Source organism: Syngnathus floridae, chromosome 17, assembly GCF_059516105.1.
Source record: "Syngnathus floridae isolate MCC-2025c chromosome 17, RoL_Sflo_1.0, whole genome shotgun sequence".
In the NCBI taxonomy this organism is placed as follows: domain Eukaryota; kingdom Metazoa; phylum Chordata; class Actinopteri; order Syngnathiformes; family Syngnathidae; genus Syngnathus; species Syngnathus floridae.
The window spans coordinates 4627258-4645078 of record NC_142429.1 but is presented as its reverse complement, the minus strand read 5'-3'; the positions used below and the strand labels follow the sequence as shown (position 1 = coordinate 4645078).

At 47.9% G+C, this 17821-nt stretch overlaps 2 protein-coding genes across 4 annotated transcripts in view; one reads left to right on the top strand and one right to left on the bottom strand.

The window, feature by feature from the left end:
- The window catches only part of ntf4 (neurotrophin 4), a 13057-nt gene extending 3963 nt beyond the window's left edge, over positions 1-9094 (top strand). For all 3 annotated transcript variants that reach the window (XM_088357266.1, XM_088357267.1, XM_088357268.1), the window contains 2 exons: positions 579-6235; positions 8898-9094. In XM_088357266.1, coding sequence (XP_088213392.1) covers positions 598-1782 — 1185 coding nt within the window. In that variant the 5' untranslated portion in view covers positions 579-597 and the 3' untranslated portion in view covers positions 1783-6235; positions 8898-9094. The remainder of the gene's footprint in view (positions 1-578; positions 6236-8897) is intronic.
- ppfia3 (PTPRF interacting protein alpha 3) lies at positions 2681-17821 on the bottom strand. Its single transcript, XM_088357258.1, has 31 exons — positions 17647-17821; positions 16343-16812; positions 15658-15759; positions 15289-15528; positions 15163-15216; positions 14937-15065; positions 14764-14856; positions 14585-14637; positions 14424-14517; positions 14221-14355; positions 13755-13838; positions 13445-13576; positions 10962-11024; positions 10795-10874; positions 10458-10620; positions 10153-10346; positions 9838-10078; positions 9626-9759; positions 9395-9549; positions 9207-9306; positions 9050-9131; positions 8772-8972; positions 8362-8427; positions 7840-7866; positions 7506-7681; positions 7270-7367; positions 6026-6201; positions 5779-5847; positions 5462-5624; positions 4854-4919; positions 2681-4279 (listed from the first exon to the last, which is right to left on the bottom strand). The coding sequence occupies exons 2-30, from the start codon at positions 16673-16675 to the stop codon at positions 4867-4869; spliced, it is 3690 nt and encodes a 1229-aa protein (XP_088213384.1). The 5' UTR covers positions 16676-16812; positions 17647-17821; the 3' UTR covers positions 2681-4279; positions 4854-4866.

Here is a 17821-nt window from a genome sequence, read left to right as displayed (position 1 = left end):
TTCAATAATTACATTTGTTTAGTGTTTGAACAAGCATTCTCAGCTCTAATCTATACGTCTTACTTTTTAGTACAAGTGCTTACATTAAAAAAAAGAACAAAATAGGAACAATAATGTTCTATGCTTAAAAAGTGATCTTGAGTGTCAATTTGACTTTTAAAAGGTTTTATGAATGAGTGACGTTCAAAGCTTTAGAATGGAGGTGCGTGTGTGCTTCCTTGGTGGCTTTCATGTGGAAAGTTTTGAACCTGCGCACATTCCAAACTGGCTCGCCTTCCAAGGTCAACCCCTCTGAGTGTGTGTGTGTGTGTGTGTGCGTTTGTGTGCACAAGCGTGTGTAGGATGACTATGTGAAGGAAGCGGAGGACGACCAGGCGGGACTATTATGTGAATTCTTTTTTCCACAGGTTGTGCCAAGATTGGAAGACTTCTGCTTGCTTGAGCTCATAAAGTTGCGTGCCCCCCCGTAAAATCTGCCCGGTTTACGTCTTAATTGAGCCACTTAGCGTAATGGCATCAAGCACATTCCTCAAGTAACTCTCTCTCTCTCTCGTTCTCTCTCTTGCCCGCCCGCCCAGCTGATACGTCTTGGGAGTGATGCACTGGCTTCCCCTGGTTGCCATGGTGATCGCCTCGGCCCTGCCCTTCCCTCACAAGCCCATGTCCAGGATCGCCTCCGCCGCTAGCGTGGACGACGAGCGGCGTCGCCTCACCGTGGACTACAACTCCCAGGGAAATGCCTCGCAAACGGACTACAACGCCAACACCCTGGGGAACCGCACCCAGACCTCGGCGGAAAGGAGTGCCGTTCATAGGGGAGAGAACCGCAGTCGACCAGACCACAGCAGGCTGGAAGGCGGTTTTCTGGACTCTGCAAATGGACCCACGCAAGTCTCTGAGGTGGAAACTCAGATCATCCAAAGTCCTGCATCTGCCGGGCCAAGAACTCCAAGAGGATCCGCAACGACCGTTTCCGCGGAGCAGCTCAGGAACGTGTCGAGGAGGGGGGCCATGCCAAGGGGTGCGACACCCACCCCTGCGAGCGGCGCAGTCAACGCCACCCAGGAGGTGGGGTTGGGGATCCCGGAGGGCCTCCTAGAAGGGGACGAGATGTTTCTCGACGCCCACCCGCGGGTCCTGTTCTCTTCGTCGCCGTCGCCCCCTGAGCACCCGCCCCTCCTGCTCATGCTGGAGGGCGGGCTCATGGGGGACGACGCGGTGGAACTCGACAACGCCTACGCGGAGGGTCACGGCGATCGGGCCCTCGGTTGGGGCAACACGTCAGGATTCGCGTCCGATGTTGGCCGCCCCCTCAAGAGGGACAAGCGCTCGCATTTGATGGACCGCCGGCGGGGCGAGAAGTCAGTATGTGAGGCCGAGAGCGTCTGGGTGACAGACAAGAAGACGGCCGTGGACTCGCGGGGCCAGGAGGTCACCGTCTTGCAGGACATTCAGACCCAGACGGGACCGCTCAAGCAGTACTTTTACGAGACTCGCTGCCGCCAGGCCGAGCTACAGAAGAGCCAAGGGCCGGCCGGCAGGGTGGTGCCGCAGTCGCAGCCCACCGGGGTGGCGGGCGCAGGCTGCCTGGGCGTAGATAAGAAGCAGTGGGTGAGTGAGTGCAAGGCCAAAAAGTCGTACGTGCGCGCCCTCACCAAGGATGCCAACAACCGGATGGGGTGGAGGTGGATCCGCATCGATTCGTCCTGCGTTTGCGTGCTGCTCTCCAGAGCCAATCAGGTCCTGGCTCGAGAGGTGCTGGCCCGACGGGGACGGGGATAACTGCACCACACAACTCAAAGACCTCACAACCGAAACATAGTACAGAAAGACGATTTTCTACGATTCATCTTTCATATCCTAAGTTATTAGTACGTAAGCATGTGTATGACTTTGATATTAATATATTCCTTCACCAGTCTAAGCGTACGTACAGTGCTTAACAAACGCGCGATTAGAATAGCCGTCATTTGTCAGTCAGAAATGTAAGCATATTTTTCACGTTCCAGAATAGAAGGATATTGCAATCTTTTGGAAAATTTAGCAGAAAAAAGGTCAAAATGTTGTCATCATTTTGCGCAGAATAAGCAAGAGCAAAAAATATTTCTGTTGAATTCAATCACTTTAAAGTCATTGTTGGAATTTAACAGACTAAACCTAAATTAGTGTAAAACTGAACTTTTTTTAAAACTGAAAACTTTTTTTTTTACACATATACTAAATAGGTTTTTCTACTAGGATGAGATGATGTAGGATGGCCAGGAGCAAGGTTGCAATTCTATAAGCTATATTAGAAAAAGAAAAGTCAAAATTCTATGACAATCAAGTCATGTTACATCGCTTTTTGTCCAGGAGTTGAAGAGATAAATGATTTCACATGATCAAGAAATAAAATGCACTTGATTTCAGGCAGCTCGGCTTGAACCTCCATTTGTTTGCATCCATTTGTTAAGCACTGTACATATGTCTGCCGTGCGTTTGTATGTAAGGATGGAGCTGATAGAGGAGGGATGGCAGTATGCTGGCTTTTCCACGGAGGAAGCAGCGCCCCCTACCGAGGCTTTGTATGAATGTTGTACCAGATGGGGGAGCATCTTTTCAATAAACGGTCGCACCGTCATCAATGTAGGGGGCTGCTATTTTTTTTTTCATACTTAATAACGCAAGAACCGAGAGCCACTTTTGTATGATGAGCAGATCCATAGGGATTGCTTTATTTGGGGTTTTTTTTTTACATCACCATTTTCATCATATTTTTTCATTTTCCATATAGGATAACTTGAGTTTTGTATTACGATCACTTTTTAATCATGGAAATCTGCAATCACTGCACGACCTGTCGTCAGAATGGACACGTTAACGGCAGCGCTAGTGAGCGGAACGGCCGCCTTCCGATGGGAAGTGCAACCGTTCGGCCTAGCTCCAAAATGAATGAGTGTTCATGAGAGAGAGTGGGAACAAGGACATACATGTACTTACATTTATCCAATACATACCTCAAAGAAAAATAAATAGTCGTCGTAAAAAATAAAAAATACAACTGAAAAAAATTACACACATTTTACAAATTGACCCCCCCCATTGTAGATGTATCATACATATATGTTGTTGTTTTTTAAAATCTTTTGTTGTTTGTTATTTTGAACCATAACTTGTTGTCTTCGCTATTGAGGGCAAAAACCAAAATATCTCATCGTCTTGGATTTTTTTTCCCCTTGTTGTTTTTCTGTTTTAAGACATGCATCGTAAACACGGAGGCTAAAGGTTTTGTATCCTGGGCTTCCTACTCACCCCTTTACTCACCCCCTTCCAGAGAGTTCTCTTATGGCTTGTCTGAGTGTGTGTAAAATGAGCGGCTTGAGTCTGTCCCTTTCTTTTTGTCTGTCCATTTTCTTTTAATCTGTTTTGTCTCTGTGGCCCCTCCCGTCATTCATCGTTCACCAAAAGATTCCAACGAAGGAGTGCGCTTTCATTCAACAACTTGCCCAAAATCCCAAACACTTTTCATTGAATAGCCAATAAATTTGCACACTTCCAATTGTCCAAAATGTCTCAATTACAAGAACAATTAAGACCAGTTTATGGATTAATTGACCGATTGTCCACATAGTGTCTGTTCAAATTTGTCCCACAGCTAAAGAGTCCCTCTTTGACCCAAATTCTGAAAAACCCAGTCTGACAAGGCCACGCCCTGCAAAATCTGATGACTGTATTGCACTACGCTAGGTTTTGTGTTAAAGGCACAGGTTGATCAATTCCGTCTCTACATTGGCCTCTCTGCATGAAATTGTCAGGAAACAGTCGAACCCGATGCCTGTGTGACTGGCCCCACTCACTCACTCGGAGCCTTTCAACTCTATTATTATGGGATGACTTCAAAGGAAGTCGGATCGGCTTTCAAGGTGCTCGAGACAAAAGGACGCAGAAGAGCGGCGTGGCTGTGATGTGGTCTGCCGCTCAATGCTGGACATGTTTTACTACCCACATCAATTGGGGATGCTCAGAGACACCCCCCCCCGGCAACAAAGGCATCGCAAGTTGCTTTGTGTAACAAATATTCAAACAAAGAGCGGCCACAGAGAGAGAATTTGGACTTCCTGTGCTGAGAAAAACATTGTGGAAATCATCGGGTCACCTTCGTCCCGTTCAAGTTATTGCAGAATGCTCGGAGCACAACTGTCCTGAAGTTGAGTGGTTTGCGTGGGAGTCTTTCTTCTTCTTTGTCTTCCTTAGAGTCATTCTTCAGTGAGTCAGAGGTACCCAGTGTGATCGATGCCTCCTGAGGACACAAACAGGATGAGTTGTTTGGTCAAGATTTGGCTGTACTGGTTTGATGTTTTTTGGATTATTTGCACTACATTGCCCCCTCTTTTTTGGTATACAAATATGGTCGTCATCCAATTAAATCTCTAAGACAAGACTTTTGAAGGCTATCTGGAAAAAGAGCCAAATTGAACCTAAAATGTTCACTTTTAAGCACAATCGCAGACTTCCTGTGTCTTTTCAGGCATGTCTTCTTGATGCTTTTTTATGGTTCTACTCATAATAGACATGCCCACCAAATTCCACATTGCTTAGTCAAACTGGCTTTGAAGGCTGAATTTTAAAAAGGTTCCAGTAGGGGAACTTTATGTTTGAAGAACCCTTAGAAGTGGTCCCAAAATGATGAAAGTAAAATGTCTGATTTTCTGTGTGTTTTCAGGCATGGGTTCTTCAGAATTTTTTATAGGTCTGCAACTAGTAGTGGGCAAAACTTGAAACCACAACAACAACACAAACATGTGCAAACCATCTCTCGTCTCGCCACACTAACGAACAGGCTCTCTGTGCTTTAACAAGCGTACGGGCCTCACCTAAGTTGTCCCTTCAACACGAGTACGTCCTCACGGAGGCAGATTCACCCCGGGCACTGGAGCTGGCTGTGGACAACACACACATTACATTTAAACACCACTGATCCATCCACAGGCATTCCCATTAAGACCCGGAATGACAGATAAAAAGTCCTCCGGTGTATTTTATAGACTGCCATCTCCTTGTCATCATCGCTTCCTCTAAGAAAGGAAACGGGAATTCCACAGCTGAGATAATGGCACACTAGCATAGAAAGCACTGACACGTAGGGTGTCCTTAAAAAAAAATTTTGCCCAAAAAAGTGACATGAAATCCGCTCATTCAGGGGAATTGCACACTAAAGGACATTATTTTCATCAGTGTGCGAAACCAGCCACTTCACATTGGATGCCTCAACAGATTTTTAGCTCGTGGACTTTGTCGTTGTTGAAAGGAAATCATGCTAATCCAAATAATTCCTAATCACAGTTTGCAGGGAGCTCCCGGAGGGCCCCGAGGCTTGATTCCTGTCATTCCGTGCTGATGAGTGACATCCCACACGGCGGCGGCTCAAAGCTCTGCAAATTGGGGGCGGGGTCTGCGAGACGGGCGGGTGACAGCCGCTCACCGTCGCTCTGGACCTTCCTGAGGGTGACGGAGGGCGTGGCAATGGCGGAGGCACGGAAATTAGCAGGCAGGGTCTCGGCTGAGTCCGAGGTGACGCCCCGCAGGTCCTTCTCGCGGAACATTTTGCGCCACGATGGAGAGCGCGTGAACGTCTTGGTGCCGTCCTTCAAACAAAATACACGCTCAGTGTGTGTGTGTGCGTGTGTCCTTGTGTGGTTATTGTGTGTTTGAGAGTTATGCTTGTCTGTTTCTTTGAGGCTACTGTGTGCATGTCTTCGGTTGTGTGTGTGTGTTATCTTGTGTGTGTGTTTGACTGACTTCATCGGGCCGTCTCTCGGTTCCCATGGAGATGAGCGAGTTGTACTCTTGCTCCAAGAGTTGGCGGGCCTGCAGAACATTAGCAATGGCAGCAGCAAGATGAGTCAAAAGTGTTGTATGTTACAAAGACTCCATAACAAATAGCCTACATATGAATTCTAAATGAAAAACAAAATCAACACATAGTTCAAATATACAGTAAGCAAATTATAATGAATCAATCCTATTAACCAAGGCCTGCATCTACCTGTGTGTTCTGATTGGGTATCTGCAGCAGCAGCGCCAGGTCGGTGTAGTCGAAGGTGTCGTCGAGGGCCAGCAGGGCGCCGTGGACGCCGCTCTCGCGAAGGTTGTCGGCGTATTCCTTCAGGCCCAACGTCTGCACCCAGCACATCACGCGCTCGTTTGACCAAACCATCACATCTGCAAAAAAGGGGGAAATTGCCAAAAAGGAAAGGTAAGGCTAAGCCGGGACTCTGTGTGAAATCCTGTTTCTGGATTTTGTATGAAAGGGGTAAGAGTAAAATGAACTAAACAGAGACATGTGTCTTTTGTGTGTGTGTGTGTGTGTGTGTGTGTGTGTGTGTGTGTGGTGTGCGTGTGTGCTTTTTTTTCAATGCCCTGGTCTTACTTGCCAATTGGTTTGATTGTAAAATGATGACAGCAATTAAAGGCAGTAAAAGCAGCGACAAACCAAAGACTTGCGATTATTCCCGAATGCCTGGAAGCCATTTTCGAAGCAGCGACATTAATAAGTTGGTTGGAGTTCAACGACGACGATATGCGCAATCCTCCGCGGGCAACGCATGCATACATTGACATCCTCTGACATAATTGAGGTCCTGCCTCGACGTGCGCGGAAATTATCAGATTCCATGGGAGAACTTGTGAAGTTGACTGGGGAGTCTTCTCTGAAGATCCTCTCAGTATGTTTGGGAAGCAAAGATGCTACTTGTTATGCCCGTCTGGGGCGTTTCCAGTTATGTGTTAGCATTAAACTAGCATACAAAGTAGTTTGTTGTTTTAAATACACAACATTTCTTTGTTATGTTGAGTTTGACTGAAAATTTTTGGAGGATTTGTTCACGATGCTGCTTGTTAGTCAAGTTCGCTGCCCCCATAAAGCGCCCGTACCTTGAACTGAAGAAAAAAAGAAAAATCAACTAAATGGCTTTATGTGGAGTTACTCATACCTCAAGACACACCTGAACAAGAGCTTCCAACTAGCGCTTTTACTAACTGGAGCCATCTGGTAATCACAAATGTTTACTCGGAACAGGACGTTGAAAATAAGCTTGGCTAATGAGCCACACGCTGCTTCACCACAGACATGTAGCAGCTTGCTTCGCTGACTTTCCATCACACCGCGTGTGAAAGGGGGTCGCTAATTTGCTCCAACGAGACAATGACGCAGCATGAAGAAAAAAAACGAGGTCTGCATGAAGGCTGACTGATGGGTGTAAGGCTTGGAGTTGGGGGAGATGGTCTTACCTTTGTTGTGGTGCGCACTGTCTTCCCGCCGCCTCTCCAGCTCCTTGCGGTCGTAGTTGAGGCGCTTGAGGCACATGATGCCGTAATGCAAACTCACCCTGCCGGAAAAGAGGGAAAAGTTGAGAAGTGTGTTTGTGTGTGTGTGTGTGTGTGTGTGTGTGGGGGGGGGGGGGCATCAACGGATGCCCCCGCCACCCCAATTCCCCGTTCGATCAGTGGCGGTCTGCGGGTCTCACCTGTGGAAGCTGTCCACCATCTTGAGCTGCCCTCTCAGCTCCTTCTTGGTGAGGTGGTCCAGCATACGGGCGTCCACCAGCGACTCCATAAAGTAGCTGCGGTACTGCGGCAGGCCCAGACTGGGCAGCCAGTCATTGCCCACCCACTCGTGATTCATATCGCCATAAGCAAGGATCTAAACGGGGACAAAAAGACCTTGAACCATTGTCTCGCTGGATCACACTTGGGCAAAGTTTGCCCAATGAGCATTTACAATGGAAGAAACCTGCATCTGTTCCAGTATGGATGAACGGTAAGTATGATATTCATGAACGAAAGTGAGTTTTTCCTCACCTGATCCCAGCTGAACTCCTTCAGCTCCTAAAAGGCCAGAAGGAGAAGAGAGGGGGCGAATAGAGAGAGAGCGAGGAGGTGGCGGTGAAGGAGGTGGCAAGGAGGAGGAACGGGTGAAAGCGAAGCAGAGGAGCAGCCGAGGGAAGAGGAGGACAAAGGGAGGAAGAGTGTGTTAGTGATCGGGCAATTAGCTGGAAGCGCTTCACAGTGAAACAGCAACCAGAGGGACAAGAAGAAGAAGCTCGACACTACGAGACACAACCACAGAAGAAGAAGAAAAGGAGGAGGAGGAAGGAGACTCATCAACATGGATCGAATAAAATAAAAATAAAATAAATCAATCAACAAAAAATATTCCAAACTAATCTGTTAGAAGTATAAACACTACATAAACAACTATACAAACTAATAAACACAAACAATTCAGTATAATAGTATTGTAGTAGTAATATTTAAAAAATCAATGTAAACAATACGTGGTAGATATTTACTATGAACAAATAAAGGTTGACATGAACTAACCGGCGGCTTGATTGCTGCGTTCAAGGACTCCATCTCGGCATGGGTCATCCAAACGTTACTGGTCGACTGCGGTCCGAGGGGAGACAAAAGCGACATGGTCAGATGACAACACAAAACGGTCGAGCCATCTGCTGACAGCATGCCGTCACATGTTGCCTTCAGGGACAGTAAGACAAGAGTGGAAGACTTTGCCTCTTCCCTGACTCGAGGGAGATTCGCAGTATTACGTGGCCTCAAGATTAAAAGTAGTTAGGCGGGGTACATTTAAATGGATCACTCCAATTCTTTGAGAAGCTGGCAAGCCACGAAGGTACGTGCACACAGCTTCGAACTAACCTCCTAAATGTGGACAAGGTATGTAATTACCCACAGAATGTAAGAAAGTATGCATAGCAGTTACGGAGGCTCACCGAGCGTGTGCTGGCGGGGGCCGAGGGGCTGGTGAGAGACACCATCTCCTGGATGGCAAGCCTCAGCTTGAGGCGGTGCAGCGGGTTGCTGATGCCGATCTCACGCTGGATCTCCGTGTCCGACAGGTTGGCCATGATGGCGCCGCTCTTCACGTTGGCCCGGCAGGCTGCCACGTACCAGGCAGGCATGCCCACCCACAGCTGGAAAGAATCAATGTTGGCAGCAGGTTGAGGACAAAGAGGACTTAGGAAGATGGACTCAAATAAAAACGCGTTACCTCCAGCCATGACACCACGGTGGGACCGTCCCAGGATGCGAAGGGCAAACCTTGGCGACACGCTTCTTCTAAAAGCTCGTGCCTAAGCATATGTATATGAAATATAAAGTATGAGAAATAGAACACTCTGTTTCTCTTGCTCACTTTGCTCACTCACTTTTTCTTGCTGCGCCGATCTTTGTCCGCCGGTCCCAAAGTCCCGGTCTTGTTCATGCCCATGGGGTCTCCGGCAGCCAGGTCTTCAGAAGGCGTCGAGGCTACCGGAGGCAAAGGACGTTCAAAGCGGCTTGTTGATATAACATTTTTTCATGAGTCACTGCTGAACGTTTAACTACATCAAGTTACCGAGTGAGGCTGAGCCGTCTCTTCCAGGCTGTCCCATCCTGCCCTTTTCCTTCTTGCCAAAAAGTCGTCCAATGGAAGACTTGATGCTCTTCTTCTTGCTGGCCTTGTGCAGGGAGTCCTGGCTGCTGTTGGAGCTGCTGCCATCTGCTGACAGGCTGGAGGCAGCGTGACCAGGTCAGTAGACATTTAAACCCAAATGGAAAAGCGGAAACAGCCATCACTGTGTCTCACCTGCGGAACTCACGAAGGTCATCCAGCAGGGCCCCCGGGTGGGTGAGGGTCATCCTGTCCAGGCGTAGGGCCCGCGGCGTGGGTGGTGGTGTGGAGTCGAGGAGGGCCAGAGTGCGCTCGTCGTCTTTGTTGTTCTGAAATGATAAACAGTACCACAATAGCAGCCCACTCGACATAATCAATGCAATTTAACGCTTAGACTAGCAGCTCACCTGTCTGTCGTTCTCGCGGGCCGGCGAGTGGGGAAGGCGTGGGGTAGAGTGCCCCGAACTGGGCGGCGATGGCGAGGCCAGGGTGGAAGAGGTGATGGAGGACGGGATGAAGCCTCGCCCAGCGCCGTCCCTGCCCAGTGAGGAGGGCGGGATAGGTGGACTGTCCAGGGCCACGCTGCTGACGCGGCTCTCGATCTCCTCGGCCCGCAGCTCCGTGTTCTCCTTCTCCTCCTGGATCAGTCTGTGGAACAAGTTTCATTAGCTTTGCTTAGCATGCAGCCTGGAATCTGAAATCCAACAAGGCTTCCATCTTACTTGATCTCCTTATTGATGGCCTCTAGCTGTTCCTGCAACATGATGGCCAGCGTCTGTACATCTGTCTGTCCGCTGGGTGACAGCAGCTCGGACCCGAAGCGATGGTCTCCGTCGTCCTCATCGTCTGAGCACACCACGTCCACGCCGTGGTCGTAGCCGGACCCCAGCAGCGCCCCCGTCTCCCAGTCTGTGTACTAAGAATGCACGCGTATACAAATATGGTACCATTACACCGGCATTCACTCATATTGTTGTTTTATAAATGTATGTGTAAATCAAAGCCAGATTCCATTTTCCCACCCCACCTTGGTGGATTCCTCCCTGGCGGAGCTCCATCGGGCTCGGAGGCTTCGCCTGCCGACCAAGGATGTGTTTCCGAAGGTATCCAGGTGAGTGGTGGAGCCCATGGGGAGGGAGCCACCCCCGTGGGAGTACCTCAGCTCCAGAGCGCTGCCAGGCAAAGATCGACTGAGAGCGACGGAAAGATGAGATCCCAGATAAGAGAGCGGATGAAAGGTTTCGTTATATTGGCCCGCAGCCAGGAATGAAGTCATGCAATGTAAAGACAACATATGTAACAAAAGAATATAAGTAGTATAGTATAACAAACTCGTAGGAAACATTTGGATATTTTTTTCCCACCTGGAATAAGAGCCTCCGGGCCTGGCTCTCAGTTGATCGAGTTCAAGTTGAAGGCGTTCCAGCTCTGCAATGAGCTGGTCCTGATAGACAGAAGACACACAGCCGGGTAGTAAATAGAGTCAGCGTAAAAGTCTGAAGGCGAATTCTGAAGACAGACGAACCCTCACCTTGTTTGCCAGAAGATCATCCTGAATCTTCTTCATGTTGGACAGCTCCTCAGAAAGAGCGTTCTGCGAGAAGAAGGGGAGAGCACAGATTTGATTGCCAAACATGGACAACACGCTGCATGTTATTGTCACAAAAACACAAATACCGTAATTTCCGGACTATAAGTCGCGTTTTTTTCCATAGTTTGGGTAGGGGGGCGACTTATACTCAGGAGCGACTTATATATGTTTTTTTTTCACAAATTTTTACTTGATCATTAAGACATCACTTACTTACAAGTATAGTTGACCACTTCCCATGTTATTTTTAGTATAGTTGATCTCTACACATGCTTTTATATCTTTATCTTGAACATATTCAAAACATAAAAAAATAGAGAAAACATCAAATAAAGCAATTAACACTTTAAAGCACCATATCCAAGTCCACTGTCTGCTGTATGTACACTTGCTCCATTTTTGCTCCTCTTATATTTATTATTATTATTTATTATTATTTTGTTTATTTATTATTATTTTGTTTATTTATCATTTATTCAACACTCTTATTTATTCATTGTTTGTGCCTTCTTGGGTTTTTTTGTGTTGCTTGTATGCATATGTGTACTATCTCACCGAGGGATAGTGGGAACGTAATTTCAATCTCTTTGTGTGTCTTGGTATATGAAAAAAAATCGACAATAAAGCAGACTTTGACTTTGATAAAACAACCAAATAAACAAAACAAAAAACTACATCTGAAAAAAATTATATTTTCAGTCGAAACTGGATGAGGGCGCTCTAAATTTCACCGTTGGCCGTGACTCATCAACTGGGTGGGCTCAAGAAAAATGGCACCAAAAAGAAACTCATATTTTGCAGGTTACAAACTTCAAGTTGTAAAATATGCAGCTGAAAACAGTAATCGAGCAGCAGAAAGAAAGTTTGGAGAACCCTGATGTACCAATGGATTACTATTTCAAGTGACGTCAGTGGCACGGCGCGGCGGTTGTTTACATAAAGGACGTACCCACGTAAGGACTACCGGCATCATTAGCGGTGATCATTTCTAAGTGACACGGAGGACAAAGAGTTTGAAGGAATTAAGGATTTGGAGTGACATAGAAGATTTGAAAAACTATTATGGCTTTTACGCACGCCCGGTCCTACTCTACTGAGTCGGGGGCCGGCGCTCAGCCGAGTGGCTGTCCGCGAACGGTGCATGGGGCTCGGACATGGCCATTACGCACGCCCGGTCCTATGCCATGGAGCTCTCGTGTCTGGAACTCCACGCCGCCACACGCTTGGAAGTTTGTTTTCTTTAATAAAGAGCCGTTTACCAAACCCACGTCTATCCTTGTACTTTGTTAACGCTACAATATAGTTATATACTAGATCTGTGGAATAAAGACAAGGCTGACGTCAGGGCGCACGCGCGGCGATGTTGACAAAGGACGAGGAATTTGATCGATGGATTTAACGGATTTAAGTGCACGGATGGTTTGATAATATTATTGGCTTATATTATAGTTATTTGAAATATAGTTTATCTATCGTTATATGAGCCTGTGGAATATTTTGAAGTGCAAGCGCCCTCAGCCGTGCGCACCCATTGTTGACAAAGAACGATCGATGAATTTAATGAATTGGAGTGACACCGATGGTTTTATAAACATGTTATTCATGTAATAGTTGTCCTTAATCACTCTATGTTACGTCAGGCCCGTTCTCAGCTCTTTGTTTGTGTTTGTCACGTTAGCATACCTATCGTTTAGCCTGTTGTTGCTATGTAATGAATTGGAGTGACACCGATGGTTTTATAAACATGTTATTCATGTAATAGTTGTACTTAATCACTCTATATGTTACGTTAGGCCCGTTCTCAGCTCTTTGTTTGTGTTTGTCACGTTAGCATACCTATCGTTTAGCCTGTTGTTGCTATTTAATGAATTGGAGTGACACCGATGGTTTTATAAACATGTTATTCATGTAATAGTTGTCCTTAATCACTCTATATGTTACGTCAGGCCTGTTCTCAGCTCTTTGTTTGTGTTTGTCACGTTAGCATACCTATCGTTTAGCCTGTTGTTGCTATCGTTTAGCCTGTTGTTGCTCGTTCATGACTGTTTTTGGTGTGGGATTTTGTCGAATAAATTGCTCCCCAAAATGCGACTTATACTCCGGAGTGACTTATATATGTTTTTTTCACTTTTTGGGGCATTTTACGGCTGGTGCGACTTATACTCCGGAGCGACTTATAGTCCGGTAAATACGGTACATACAAAAAATTGAAATATTAGAGAGGGGAAGTAAAAACAACTGAGAAAATGCAGAAAGCAAAAAGGCGAAAGGCTAGCACAGTTTCACTTTGTCTGGGGTTCGACAGAGGCTGCTTATGTCATTATTTTGATGAGGCAGTATTGATGCTCCGCCCAATTAAAATTGGTGAGGGAATCGAATCGATGAGCAGTATCTAGAATGGAATCGGTATCGTCAAGTTTGACCTTCTCCTCCAGCGCGGCCATCCTCTCTTTGAGGTGCAGCTGTAGCCTCTCGTTGGACTCGGACAGCAGCTTATCAACTGTGTCCGAGAGACGTTTGTTGTGCTCGTCGTTCATCCTCTCACGCTGCCTAGCCTTCAGGGCGCGAGAAAGGAAACGAAGAAAAAGGTGTCTAATACACGCGTTGGGAACAAAAGCATTCACAACAAGCCTTGCGTTCCACATGAGATTGCCATCTTTGGCTTTACAAAATTAGAGCACCTTTGTGTGGCAAGACAGTCAAGATGGCGGCCGTGAGCCAAGCGTGACTCACCCTCTGCAGCTCCTGGTTCTTCTCCTCCAGTTGCGCCTCCATCTGCCGTAGTCGCTCCTCAAAGTTGCCGTGGCGCTCCTCGGCCTGGAGAGGAGGAGGAGGAAGATGAGGAGGACGAGAAGGAACAGGAGAAGGAGGGAAGAGGCAGAAAATGGAAGACATGAGCACGCTGCCATGCGGCGTCCATTTTGACTGGACATGCATCAGGTTAATTGTTTGCGCTGAAGCTGTTTGGCAGCGTGGCTCGTTTCTTTCCGGCAGCCCTCTAAGAGACAAGAAAAGTTTACGGGAACCGCTAGAGCTTCTTTGATGATGTGTCCAATGGCATCATTCGTAAATAAACTGTTCATGTCGAGCCCCGTATTAACGCCTCTTTAAAAAAGAAATATGGCTTTCTTGTGTTTCTCTGACATCATCCCTGACGTTTAATTTGATGGCTGTATTTGTGATGTTGTTGCTTTGGTACCTTGTTGAGAGCGGCCACCCTCTGCGCCAGCTGCGCTTCGATCTCGGGCAGTGTCTCGGCCCTCTGCAAGGTTTGCTGCAGCTTCTGCTTGGCGTCGTCCAGCCGCTCCTGAAGCTGACGGTTCTTCTCCTCGCTCTATACAGCATTAGCGTGTAGCATGAGCGTGTAGAACGGGCATGCAGCCTTGCTTTGTCTTTGCCTACCTGACGGTGGAGAGACTCTTTGCTGGCCAGCTCGTTCTCCAGCTTGTCTTTGATATCGTGAAGAGATGTCGCCTCCCGCTGGGCACTTAGGTACCTGCAGGCAGCAGGAGGATGTCAGCGAGGATATAGACGACGAGGCGCTTTAAATACAGATAATGTACCTGCGCTCCAGTGTGGTGATTCGCTCCTCCATGTCTTCTCGCTGACACAGGGCCTGAGAGGTTCAAAAGACAAACAATGTCATGCCACATTACAGAAAGGTCAGCATTTCAAAAAGCGGTCCAGTATTTGTTGTTCGACCAAAGTGCATCTGGAAGGATTTGGCAAAGTGTGACGTGACCTCCTTAACGTCTCGTTGCAGTTTGTGGTTGGCTTCCTCCGATCGTGTCAGTTCTCTCCTGGCAGACGTCAGCTGCTCCTCGATCTCGCCAACCTGCCAAAAAGACACAAAGATTACATCACTACAGTATGATCGTACATTCGGTATTAGTTGGAGTATGGCGTGTGCGGCACCTGTCTGCACATGAGCGCCAGCCTCTCCTTGAGCTGCCCCAACTCGGATCGCTGTCTTTCGATCTCACTTTCGCGCTGCCGGTCCACCTCGCCATCATCCAAAATGGACGACGGCCCGTTGGGAAGCCGCTGGCATCACAGGAAATAGTTCACATTTTCGTCACAAAGAGAGGTTTCAACTCAAAGTTTGGGTTTCAAGCTTTCTTTCCTGTGTTACTGAACGAACCTCTTTATCGAGTCCCTGCTGTCGTCGTTTGATTTGCTCGCGTAGAGAGACCACCTACAACAACAACACGTCATGAGCGGCTGCAAGAGTCCGGTTAGAGTACAGCAGGCACGAGGCGGGACCGACTTCCTGCGAGGACGACTGCAGCTCGTCCTCCAGCGTGGCCACCCGCTCCAGGGCCACGCGCAGCCTCTCGCGGACCTTCTCGTCCAGGGCCTTGTGGTGCTCGAACAGGGACTTGAGGGCCTTGAGCACCTCCACCTCGCTGGAGACCCCCGCAGGTGACTGCGCCTGACGCTTCACGACCGTCATCCTCAAGCTGCGCTCGTGACGCGACACCAAACACTCCAGGTGCTCCAGAAGCAACTAGCACAAGCACACAATGCCTCCGTTACACCAAATTAAGTCAAATGAAACTATGTGAAAATGAGCCAAGTCACCCTATTGAATGACGTATTTAATGTGCACACCATATACAATAAGAGTTGTACAAACTCGTGTGTTGTTGCGCTCGGCTTTGAGCTCTGCGATCTCCTCTTCCCGTTCCAGAAGCTGCTCGCGACACAGGTTCAGCTCTTTGGTCAGCACCGCAAATTCCTACAGGGGGCCACAAGAGGGCAGTATTTACAAGTATATTATTTATTTATTTATTTATTTTTTAATGCACTGGATTTAGCGATTCAGTAGAATTAGCAAAAACAGGTACCTTCCTTTTATTTATTTTTATCTGTGAGACTGTATCATAAAATAATCACACTAACCACAAAAATATTTATATTAAATAATAACACAAAGTGAGATAACTTCACACTTTGACATTTTGTTCTGTTAAAAACAAATGTCAAATAAAAATGTGATGTTATTATAAGTTATGAAAATTACAATATGAAATATGAAACTATTTGTCAACAGGAAGGAACCTGTTGAGCATGAAATTCTTTTCATTGCACAATAATCCAGTATCTGTTTGTGTGTTCAGCATGAAAATGAAGTGCCCGGAGGTGACAGGAAAGGGGCCAGCACCCTGACTGACTGACTGAATTGTTGTCTAATTGTGCAATTATGTGTAATTGCATTTGGTGTGACTGGCTGGTAACCATGGCGATGTGTCAACAAAGAAGAACAAGCGCGATATGCCACGCACACGCATCACTTGAATCGACCTGACGTTTGTTCCCACCTGCGGCAACGCGATGGACAGCTGCCTTTGTAGCGACTCCTTCTCATGTCCGAGCTCTCGTAGTCGCAGGTGGGCCGTTCCCAGGCTGTCCTGGGTCTCCCTCAGACTCTCCAACAGCCTCTCTCGCTCCGTCAGCATGTTGACCATCAACGACTCCAGGTTGCCCGTACTGCCCCCTTCATCCCCACCGCCACGGGGGTCCCGGCCATAGCCGCCCATGCCACCTCCAATACCTCCACCAAGGCCGCTGCCAGATCCCGCCGGCGAGGACGAGCCACCGCCGCCCCCACCGCGCCCGTCCTCCGAGATGGTGGGCATCACCTCGCACATCATCTTGAGGCCAGTCTAGAGTTTTCTTAAGGAGGGGGGGAGGAAGGAGAGAGGCGGTCCGGGAGGGTAAGGGGTAAGGTTGGGTAGGAGGAGGACCTCGTACCCCCAGTCCAGGTTCTTCAGCAGGACCACAGAGAAACCTGCAAGGACAGGAACATACGCATACACAATGTTCCCTATACTGTTTTAAGTTGTAAAGAATTGCATTGAAAATTATGGAGAGAAAAATTGTACACAAGATGGCGCCAAAGTAGTACTTCTTTTGCTTTGACTTGAACACAACAACAAATAGGTGAGTTTGTCAAAAGCAGAGGAGAGGCTTCCAAAAAATGTTGCAAATGAGTGTATTCCTAACAGGTTCTATGCAGGGGTTCACTGAACACATACAGGAAGTCCACCGAGCAGAAGTTTAATTAGAGCTTACCCGTGTTTAACGTGTTTTTTTTAAACTCAAGCAAAAGTCCTCACTGATCGTGAAATCTCGCGATAAGTCTGCCGAGAGCGCGAAATGGAGGGAAGGGAGGATGTGAGGGGGGTGTCTTGCGCTGTCATGATGGGGCTCGGGCGTGCGCGCGAAAAGATGTCTCGTACGGCGGCCTTCGTAAGCCCCCAAGAGACAACATTTTGTAAGAAAATGCAGCTGTGAGAGTGTTCTTGTTGTCAGGGAGTAAGGAGGGAGTGAAGGGGGGCGGCTCGTTGAACGGTCCCAGACGTGGCGTAAAAACGCTGGGAGGTGTCAATCATCCTGTCGCCAAGACGAGGCCTAATTAAGACATGGGTGACATTACAAGATGGTGGGAAATGGTTGTTTGGGCAAAATATGCCGATGTCTGTTTCGCCCCTCGCCCGCCCCTCCCTCCCATAAAAACAGCTGGTGGTGGAACGGCCGCCGCCGATGATGCTGATGATGGTGGTGAAATGATGGAGGATTTCCGGGGCCCGCTGGAGCCACCGCGGTGGCTTTTCGTTCTTACCCGTGTCATGGTCCAACGAGGACGGGGAGAAAAGGAGGCCCTCCCTCCTCAGTCTCGGCAGGTGGCAGAGTAGCAGCCGGCGGCCCTCGGTTCCAGGCCGGTGGGGTTACTTAGCAGCCCGCACCACATCCACATCTCCTCCCTCCGAATTGGGAGCGACAGTACCCGGGAGGTG

Excerpts from the sequence above, each read along its gene's own strand:
- ppfia3 (XM_088357258.1), bottom strand. The coding sequence starts at position 16,675 with ATGATGTGCGAGGTGATGCCCACCATCTCGGAGGACGGGCGCGGTGGG. Across the intron at positions 14,638-14,763 it reads TGCAACGAGACGTTAAGGAG|GCCCTGTGTCAGCGAGAAGA; the intron begins GTCACGTCACAC and ends TGAACCTCTCAG. Across the intron at positions 11,025-13,444 it reads TGGCCGCGCTGGAGGAGAAG|AACGCTCTTTCTGAGGAGCT; the intron begins GTCAAACTTGAC and ends TTCTTCTCGCAG.